The sequence below is a fragment of the Spinacia oleracea genome, chromosome 6 (assembly GCF_020520425.1).
Source record: "Spinacia oleracea cultivar Varoflay chromosome 6, BTI_SOV_V1, whole genome shotgun sequence".
Classification (NCBI taxonomy): domain Eukaryota; kingdom Viridiplantae; phylum Streptophyta; class Magnoliopsida; order Caryophyllales; family Amaranthaceae; genus Spinacia; species Spinacia oleracea.
In genome coordinates this window covers 127,975,684-127,986,868 of record NC_079492.1, presented here as the reverse complement: position 1 = coordinate 127,986,868, position 11,185 = coordinate 127,975,684, and the positions used below count along the sequence as shown (strand labels likewise).

General features: G+C 40.1%; 1 protein-coding gene across 1 annotated transcript; it reads left to right on the top strand.

Annotated features, from left to right (window-relative positions):
* Positions 1 to 6,631: 6,631 nt before the first annotated feature.
* On the top strand, positions 6,632 to 7,495 carry LOC110787054 (uncharacterized). Its single transcript, XM_021991624.2, has 2 exons — positions 6,632 to 7,249; positions 7,352 to 7,495. Exons 1-2 carry the CDS (start codon positions 6,632 to 6,634, stop codon positions 7,493 to 7,495), a joined length of 762 nt encoding a protein of 253 aa, XP_021847316.2.
* The last annotated feature ends 3,690 nt before the right edge of the window (positions 7,496 to 11,185 follow it).

Genomic DNA, 11,185 nt, shown 5'->3' with positions numbered 1-11,185 from the left:
ATTCTTCTATTAGATAGTGAAGAAACATGGAGTTCAGGTCACTGAAACTATGCAATTCCTCTATTAGATAGTGAAGAAACCTACAACTTGCAGTCAAACTATTATCATGTAGATTAATGAGTTTGTGACTTGTAAGAAAGCTATGACGAAACCCAGATTCCCTAAAATGGTTAGAGGCCATATATAGACTCAAATGTTTTAAATGGTTAGAGGCCATAAAACATACTCAATGTTTTGATGACAAAATTGAAATTTTGTTGATTTGCAAGAATAGTTTCACACCTATTGGTTGCAAAGTTTGTTTTAAGGATAAAAACCATCAAACATGAAATTGTGTTCACACACAAAGCTAGATTAGTTGCTAAAGGTTACAAGCAAATTCACGATGTGGATTGTGTTGAAACCTCATGCAAAATCGTAATGCTTAAGTCTATAATTCAAGCAATGATTGCATATTGGTACATATGGCAATTGGATGACAAAACATCTTCCTCAGTCAAATGTTGGAAGAAACTATGTACATGCTATGTCATAGGATTTGTGGATCCAAATAAATGCTTGAAAAGAAAAGCTAGTTTATAAAATCTAAGTACAGATTTAAGCAAGCAATTGGGAATTAGAAATGTATTTTAGTGAAGCTAATAAGTATTTTAGTTTCATAAAATGTACATGATTCTTATAGATATATAAGAAGTTTAGTGGGAGTACATAAAACTTAATTGGTCCTATGTGTATCACACACATATCTCTCTATTGTGAAATAACATTCAAATGCTAAATACTTAGATTTGAGATTATTCATCAATGATGGACCAAGGCGAAACTTAGTACATACTGGGTACTAAGATCTATTTACAAAGATCTTATAATATTATTTTGGATTAAGTAATGGCATTTACTAAATCAAACACGAAATACTCCATTGGAGATATTCGACCCATGTGAATAAATCTAAGTAAAAGAATGTTTGAACTATGTATAAGCATTTACTAAGTTAAAACATCAAAGGATCTAAGTGAGATTCTTAACCTATATTATATGTCAAAGAATTTAGCTGCATTCAGTATCTACTGAAATTGAATGAGCTAAAGTTACATGAATAGAATTCAATTGGGAATTATTCTGCAAAAGAATTTATCATGTATGATATAATATGAGGATCGCCAAAAATGTATCGTATGACTTTAGGCATGACGAACATATACCAATCTCTATTGATCTAAGTGAAGATCAACTAGATTGAGATCAAGAACACTTATGGTAATTGAAAAGGTACATAGGAATAGTTCTTGATTCAAGGAAATAAAGATATGCTAAATATTGATGCTACACGCATAAACACTGGCAAAGGATCAAGCAAGACCATTTGGAGTTAACCATTGACAAGGACGAGTTAAAGAGCATCGTGTTTCGAAATGGAAACATGGATTGGAGACCATGAGTTGTTGCGTGGGAAATTAAAATATTAATTTCTATGTTCTAAGATACAGCTGGAAAGTCTTCCACATATCTGTGAACTGCTTGGATAAGCAAATCCAAACAAAGCATCACTAACAACCTAAACAGTTGAAGTAAAAGTACTTATTGCCTAAGAAGCAATAAAACAGGGTTGTTTATGTTAAAGAGTTCTTCACTGAACTTGGGAAGATCACCTATCTGCTGGCTTGATGGTTCTTCATTGAAAAATGCGTAGAACCACTCTTGAAGCAAGAAAAAGGTCTGCTAACTTGATGGTTCTTCATTGAGAAATGCGTAGAACCACCATTGTAGCGAGAAAGACTAGATCACAAAATAAACATACTTAAAAGATCTTATCATCTATCTCGAAGAATATTCGATGAAAAGGATATTAAGATTGGCAAAGCATGATAACTAAACCTATGCAACAAGTGAGAAGCAACACTTACATTGTAGCACTGGAAATCAAGCATAGCTTTGAAATTCCATGAACTGTTTTAGAAGATGGGTTTGAGGCCCATGGTTGTAAAACATTGGGGTTGAACATTTATCATATATGAAATGCATTTTCATATTCCATTTAATCTTGGTTTAGTATTAAATGATGAGTCCCTTCAATTTGACGATATATTCAAGATAGACTGTCAGGACCAGTCCTGTGACTAAGAAATGTCTATCAAGTGAACTTGAATGTCAAAGGTTGAAAATGGTCCCTAGTCGGAGTTTTCTATAAAATTGGACGCATAGAAAACGTTAGACGATTAGAATGCAAGATGACTAGTAGTTCTGTTTCTTGAACTATGTGGACATGGCAATGTCATAATCATTTGCATAGATACTTACTTTGGGAAGACTAGTATCGGACAAGACCTATGAAACTTTACTGTAAGAGATGAAAATCTGTCATAAGTAAATTTCATTAAAATTATTAGACACTAAATCCTCAATACCTGAGTGATTTGAGATTACTTGTTTGAGAACTGGTTGCTTTGACGTTGACCAACCGCCGCACCGTAAAAGGAGGCTATAAAGGCAACGCTCCGGTAATCACCTATCAAACGAAGTCTAATCTCAAGATCGCAAGATTGGGATTGTCCTCCCATAAATCGGGATGAGATGCTTAAAAGTTGTACAAGGCCACTCGGAGAGCTAGAAACTGTGAAATGCATGGCCGTGCTCGGATGAATCATAGGCTATGATTATCTGTTTATTTGATCAGTTGAACTCTGAAACCGAGGAACACCTCTGGACAAAATAAGGATGACAACTCTTACCTTATGTTCAAGAGCAAGCATCGAGCGACAAAGGAATTAGGAAATGCACACTTGTCCCTAAGGACAAGTGGGAGACTGAAGGAAATAATGCCCTTGGTCCAAGTATGCATTCAATGTTAAGTCTAATAAATGTGGTTCAGTATTAATTAACAAGTTAATAATTCAGTGAGATCAAGTGAGCTGAATGCCTAGCTAGAGGCCGCTTCAGTTCAAGTGGAATTAATGATATTAATCCACAGCTTACTCTTGACTGAACCCGTAGGGTCACACAAATAGTACGTAAACGGATCAAGTATTTAATGGCATTCAATACTCCATCTATGGATATTCGGAATCGACGGATCTTGGTTTCAGTGGGAGCTGAGATCGTCACAGGCAAGAAATGAATACTCCGGAAACGATGATATTGCCGGAAACGGAAATATGGATCGTATCGGAAATATAAATATTATCCAAGTCGTAGATGTTGCCGGAAACGGAAACATGGTACGTATCGGGAAATATTATCGGAAATAGAAATATTGCCGGAATCGGAAATATTGCCGGAAACGGAAATATTGTCAGAAACGGAAATATTATCGGAATCGGAAAATAATTCCGGAAACGGAAATATTAAATATTTGTTCGAAACGGAAATTAATTCCGGAATCGGAAATATTAAATATTGTTCGTATCGGAAATGAATTCCGGAACCGGGAATTTAATCGGAAGCGTATCGTACGAATAAGCATCGGACGAGGCCTGCCGGACGAGGGCCCAGCACGAAGCCAGGCCATCGCCCAGCAAGCCATACGCATCCAACAACACGCCAATGCCTCGACCAGGCCCAGCGCAAGGCCAGTCCCAGCCAAGGCTGGCGCGCGCGCACAAATGGGCTGCGGGCAGTGGGCCTGTACGCCGTGCGCACAGCGTGGGCCGCAAGGCTTGCGCATGGGCGCGCGATGCTCGTGCGGTGCGTGTGTACGTGCTATACGAATCCTAAAGCTATCGGGATTCGTGCATAGATTAAATCCTAATCCTAAAAGATTAAATTAATTATTTAGAGTTCTAATAGGATTCTAATTAATTAATTAGTATTCTAACAGGATTCGAAATCCTTTCCAAGGTTCTATAAATATATGCCTAGGGTCATAAATTGATATACATGTTTTCAAGTATTCAAAGCTAGGATTTTTAAGCAGAAAAATCAGCCATAACTCTTGCCCATTTAGCCGAAAATAATAGTACCTTAAGGGCGATTCTAGTTGGTCAATCTTAAGGCGGATCCGGACGTGCTGTGGACTATCTACGGAGGGACGACACTTGGAGTCCTAAAGACTTGTTCTTGTTCGGTTCGGGCGCATCTAGGGAAGGCACGCAACAAAGAGTATGCATCTAAACTGTGCTAAATGATTATGTGTAAATAATATGTATTCCTGGCTTAATGGTTGTTTCCGCATGATTTATGAATTGTCATATGTATCATAACCTAACATGGGCGACACAGAGTTGCTGAAAGTGACGGTTAAGGAGCCTTCTTTGGAGATGCAAGACAGTACAGTTCAAGAGTTATGGGACCCTAATCTTGGGTGGAGGTGGGATTTGTTCGCGGAGTATCTACCCTCCAAGGTGTTGCAGCAAATAGATTCATATGAACTGACAGAAAAGGAAGAGGCAATAGATAGAGTTTTCTGGACAGGCACTACTACAGGAGCATTCACAATAAAATCTGCTCTAAAGATTATAAGAGGCGAACTTGATATGGGAGCCACGGGTCAGTGGCGTTTCAGGTGGAAGCTACCAGTACCACAGAAGATCAGGTTCTTTGTGTGGCTTTCCCTGCATAATAGGTTGATGACGAATGCTAACAGGTTCCTAAGAAACCTCACAGACGATCCCCGATGCTTGGTATGTGGTGAAGTGGAAGAAAATATTGACCACGTGCTTCGCAGATGCCCTATTGCTACGCTTGTATGGAGGAAGTTTCCATGCATCAACGACCATGAAATTTTCAGTGGCTCGGTTAACCAGTGGATTATCCGAAATACAAGACACGATGAAACTCGGGATGATCATTGGCCAATTGTGTTTTGCACTACTATTTGGTGGATATGGAAATGGAGGAACAATAGGTGTTTTGATAGATACACGGAAATTCCAGTGGATCAACTTGCTTTTATCATGGCAAAAGTGGGATTAAATGTGAAGGCTATGGAGCGCGAACATGGACTGATGGGAGGTGGGCTAAACCGGTCTCACGAAATTGGTATAAGGTGGACCTATCCTATGGATGGTTGGGTGAAACTGAATACAGATGGAGCATCTAAAGGTAACCCCGTGAATGCGGGAGCAGGAGGCATCATTCGTGACAGCACTGGTGAGATCCTAGGGATGTTTGCTGCGAATTGTGGAATTACGAGCTGCACTAAAGCAGAGTTTTTGGCAGTAATGAAGGGGCTTGCGTTGGTATGGAATAGGGGGCATAAAAAGGTGGTGCTGGAGGTGGATTCTTTGGTTGTGGTTCGTACTCTGCTAGGTGAGAACATACCTAGCTCTCCTTATTATCATATTGTCAGACGATGTAAAGAGATGGTGTTGAAACAAGATTGGGAGGTCGTAGTACAACATTGCTATAGAGAGGCTAATCGAGCGGCCGATTGGTTAGCCAACTATGGGGTTGGACTCACACCCAAGCTAGTAATCATGGAGGCGGCTCCACCGAGCCTTCGAGCCGTTTTATTGGAGGACCTAAGCGGGGTGGTTCTGCTCAGACGCGTGCCTGCAGTGGCAGCTTGAAGCAGAATGGCGAGTTGTAGTGGTGTAGCCTTTTATTTTGTTTTGGTTCTGTAGTTCTTTCTTGTAGTTTTTGATTTCTTTCTTCTTGATTTTGCTTTGTGACTCTTTGGGCCTGGCCCGTCTATTGCACCAAAAAAAAAAAAATAGTGGAAGAAAGTATCAATATACTAAATAGATCACTAAAAGATAAGTAGGGGATATATTATTAGCAAAAGAGGTAGATATAAATTATTTATGTAATAAGTTTTTTTTTTTTTTTTTTTTTTTTTGAAGAAATTTATGTAATAAGTTTGGTAGGCACCAAATCTCAAAATCCAGCTCATGAGACAATAAGTCTAGTTTTCTAATAGCTGTTAAAAAAATAAAAAGAAAATACAATAAAATGAGAAGGAGTTAAAAATGGATAGGAAGTTAAAGTTACTTTATAATAGCTGTTAAAAAAATAAAAAAATAAAAAGAAAGAAAATGAGAAGTCATATTCTCACTGGAATGCTCCACCGCCATTTCCTTCTACCTCCCATTCACCGTTTTACCGCTCATCCATTCTATTCCTTATGCACCCAAGAAGACAATTACTCCATTTTTAATCTTTACTCAAACACGGGAAATAAAATCAACTCAAAATCACATAATTTACCCATCTGTTCTTTGCGCTGTCATTGATTGTTACCTGGATTCTTCGTGAGGTTGCGGCTCCACTTATGGAGAAGATCCCTTGTAATCCCTCGTTTTTTGCCTTTGCATGCATTTTTCTGTGTTTAATCTTTAATAAATTTTGACTTGTTCGAATTCGTGTGATAGTGTAATTAGCTTGATTTCATGATGTTCTTCATTCCTCTTCCCTACGGACGTCTTCTAGATTAGTATTGATTTTACTATGTTATTGATGTCAACTGAAAAATAGATGACTACATTAGTTCCCTAGCACCATACTTTACAAATAGTTTTGAATTATTCAATATCATTAATAAAAATTTAGTAAAAACAATATTCTCTCAAGGGAAACCCCCGCAGGAACACCAAAATCACCCCAAGAAAAAGATCTGATTCATCGCTCAAACAAAAAGCATAAACGCAAAATTACCCATCTAATCTTTGATAGAAACATCAACCGAGATGAAAATATGGAGGAGGCAGAAAATCAACCTACAAATCACAATCTAGGGGACCAACAAGGTAATGGTAATACCACTACGGATACCCAATCTCACCAGCTATCATTCAGAGACATGGTACGAGGCCCACAACAACCCCATGGTGAGTCTCAAATACCATACCCAGATGAGGATGATGATGTATCTGATGATGATGTTGGACCAGAGGATTACATACATGATGAGCGGTGCCCGGTTATACTGTTATCAAAAGAGGAAAAGAGACGTATGCGCCGCCCATGGAAAAACTCCCTAATCATCAAGATGTTTGATGGCAAATTAGGTTATATGGGACTTATGAGGAGACTTAAAAAGAAATGGAGCATTAAGGGAGAGCTTTCCCTAACTGACATAGGGTGCAGATATTTTATTGCAAGGTTCACTAGTGAAGCAGATTACAACTTTGTAATCACGCAGGGCCCATGGATGTTAGACGACTGCTACCTAACAATTCGTAAGTGGGTGCCGAACTTTGTTCCAGATGATGCTCCCCTAAAAATACTTACTGCTTGGGTGAGAATACCCAATCTCTCGGTAGAGTACTTTGACATCAACTTCCTCCATAAAATTGGTTCTAAGATTGGAAAGGTATTGCGAGTTGATAAATCAACTGCCCAAGCTGACAGAGGACAGTTCACAAGACTGAGTGTTGAAATTGACCTCACTAAGCCTCTACTCTCTAAATTCTAGTTGAAAGGGAAGGTATGGAGAGTGCAATATGAGGGGATTAAGATGATATGCTTTAAATGTGGGATCATGGGACATAATGAGGAAAACTGCCCAACCTTGCACATTGAAAATCAGGCTGCCATGAAGATATTCACACCCGGTTGATTGAAACAAGAATCTCTGAACAACCAAAGAAAAATAACCCGGAAGAACTGGAGGATTTTGCTCTTGGATGTTGGTCAAGAAACCTGTTCGAAAAAGGACCCCAAGAACGGAAAAACAGAATAATGCAGCCGGAAAAGTTACCGGAAGTGATGACAGGACTACCGGCAAAAGTGGTCAAAGCAAGGAGAATAATGCAGTAAATAAGAAAGGCGTGATTTCAGGCGTGACTGAAGGGATTGGCTCGAGATTTGCGGTACTGGAAAACCAAGAAAATTCGAACCAAGATACAACTGAGGGTAAAGATAAGGATGATATGGAAGGAAATTATTCGACTGACGAATTAGTCAATATGTCTACGGTTGATTTGGGTGCAACCTCTCAAAATATTCCAAATTTCATGAAAAATAATAATCCCTTCCAATTAGGAAGAAGTTCCTGTCAAAGCCAAAATTCCACATTACCTAAAGGAGGTAACAAAATATATCAAGAAAAAAAGGAAATCTTCCAATCAAGGACTCCTCAATGTGCTCAATGACATTGATCCTAATTCTATCCAAAATCTCTCAACGCCTACCATAAAAGCAACAACCCAGGGAAAAGAGAATGATATGATTATATTCCAAGCCCAATCCCAAGCTATAACTCAAGCTGTTCGAAGCAAAGAAATTCACGCACAATCTCGCCAACCCCAAGATGCCTCAGATGATACCTCCACTCCCCCACATCGTCCAATTATCAGTTCCAACAGAGAAGACTCCCTGTGTAGGGAAAGCGACGGACGAGCTATACCTGGTGCAGGCGAACCCCCTGACTCATGTATTGGAGGTAAGGATGGACTCGTGGCTGGAGTCTGCCCCGGAACTGCCAGAATTGGTGGTGAACTTGATGCTACCCATTGAGATTAACCGTATCATGCGCTTAATCAGTCAAGCATATATGACTTCCTTATCATCAATACCAGTTTTAATGGAAGATAGAATCCCGAATATTGCTCCGGATAACTTACCGATCTCTTGTATGGTGTGGAACGTACAAGGAGCGAGAAACACAGCCTTCACTTCAGCACTCAAGGAAGTAGTCCGAATGCACAAGCCTAATGTTCTAGCCCTAATTTAAACACACATGGGGGGAAATCAGGCCCAAAAAATTGCCTCAATCATAGGCTATGGTGGGCACACAAGAGTTGATGCAATGGGGTTCAGTGGTGGCATCTGGATTTACTGGAAACCGGAATTTGTCACGGTTGAACCTATCCTTAAACACCATCAACACATTACCATGAACATAACTAGGGTGGGAGCTCAACCGTGGTACTTTACTGCTGTCTATGCAAGCCCGGATCCTTCAAAAAGGAAAGAATTATGGGATGAACTTAAAGAATTTGCTCGAACCCATAACAAACCCTGGCTACTAGCAGAAGATTTTAATGACACACGGTTTCCTTCTGAAAGGAGTAGTTCATGCTCTGAGACAACTAGAAGGTCAAGGTTGTTCAATGACTGGATTGATGATATGCAGTTGGTGGAAGTAGAATTTGCGGGTGCAGCACACACCTGGGCCAGGGGACTGACACCTGAAACACGCCATAGTGGAAGACTAGATAGAGCACTTTGCAACGGAGACTGGAGTATGCGATTTGACAAGGCCAAAGTTAAACACTTGCCTGCATTACAATCAGACCATTGCCCCATTCTTGTTTCTCCGAATGGTTTTACCCCACTGAAGAGCTTGAATAGACCTTTCAAATTCCAAGCATCTTGGCTCACTCATGAAAAATTCCAAGAACTGATCCACGATAAATGGGACAAGAACGAAACCTTGATGAGGGCCCTCGGGAAGCTGTCAGTAGAATTACAAACATGGAACCGGAAAGTATTTGGTAATATCTTCAGGCAAAAGAGACATATTATGGCTCATATCTCTGGAATACAAGCTATCTTATCAACTCAGCATGATAGAGGTCTTCTCAAGTTGGAAAGCAGGCTCCGTCGTGAACTGGATGACATACTAGAAAGGGAAGAGCTTCTGTGGTACCAAAAAGCTCGAATAGATTGGATTAAAAATGGTGATCGCAACACCAGTTTTTTCCAATTAAGCACTATAATACGTCGATGGAAAAACAAAGTAGTAGCTGTAAAAGGTGATGATGGGCTATGGATACATGAAAAAGATTTGGTTAAAAACCACTTTGTATCATACTTCACCAAACTTTTCACAGAAGAAGGAAGCACCTACCATATTGACGTACCACATGACGTGTTCCAGGAGCTACCACGTCGGGATTGGGACACTATCTCAAAACCCTTCTCCACAATTGAAATTGACATGGTAATCAAGCAACTAGGAGCACTCAAAGCCCCGGGTCCGGATGGGTATCAAGCTCTTTTTTATCAAAAGAATTGGGACTTGATTGCACCTAGCGTTCACAAGCAAGTTATGGAGGTCTTGTCAGGTAAACGAATGCCAGAGCTCATGAATGAGACCTTTATAGTTTTGATCCCGAAAACAGAACACCCAGAGTTGGCCTCTCAGTTTCGTCCTATCGGTCTGTGCAACGTTGCTTATAAGATCATTACAAAAGTAATTGTTAATAGGCTCAAGCCTCATCTCCCTTTCTTCATATCCAACACCCAAGCTAGCTTTGTTCCGGGACGACAAATAACAGACAACATAGTGATTTTTCAAGAAGTCCTGCACACAATGAGAAAGAAGCAAGGAGCAACAGGGTACATGGCAATTAAAATCGACTTTGAGAAAGCATATGATCGCCTTAGGTGGTCTTTCATTAGAGATACAATGCTGAAAATGAACTTACCACTCTTATTGGTAAATATAATCATGGAGTGTGTTACGACAGCCTCCCTTCGGGTACTCTGGAATGGAAACCTACTGACAGTTTTAAGCCCACTAGAGGAGTAAGACAAGGCGATCCTCTTTCTCCGTACTTGTTTGTTATGTGTATGGAACGGTTTTACCAAACCATCGAAGAAGCTATTGTTGAGAACCGTTGGAAACCTATAAGAGCAAGTCGTAACGGCCCCCTCCTATCCAACCTATTCTTTGCAGACGACGTGGTATTATTTGCAGAAGCTAAGGAGGATCAGGCCATGGTCATTCGTGAATGTCTAGAGAGGTTCTGTGGAGCATCTGGGCAGAAGGTTAGCCTCCCCAAGTCTCGAGTGTAATTCTCCAACAACACTGACCCACGAGTACAGCAGGAAATTTGCAATAAACTTGGCATGGAATCAACACAAGACTTAGGCCTATACCTTGGGATGCCCACTCTTACGAGCCGTGTAACCAAGGAAACCTTTAGTCACCTATGTGAAAAAATTGACAGAAGGTTAACAGGTTGGAAGGCCAAGTATCTTTCACTTGCGGGCCGAATTACGTTGGCTAATTCAACTATCTCAACTATGGCAATGTATTCAATGCAAACAGCTAAGTTACCAAAAGGGACTTGTGATGGCATTGACAAGAGGATCAAACGGTTCATATGGGGAGGAACGGATGAAAGGAGGACCACACACCTTATTTCGTGGGAAAACCTCCAAAAACCAATTGAGAAAGGTGGCATTGCTGTAAAATCGAGTCGGCAAGCCAATGCGGCGTTCCTGACAAAGTTAGGATGGAGAGTACTTACTGAACCTACATCTTTATGGTCTCGGGTCCTCCGGTATAAGTACTGTA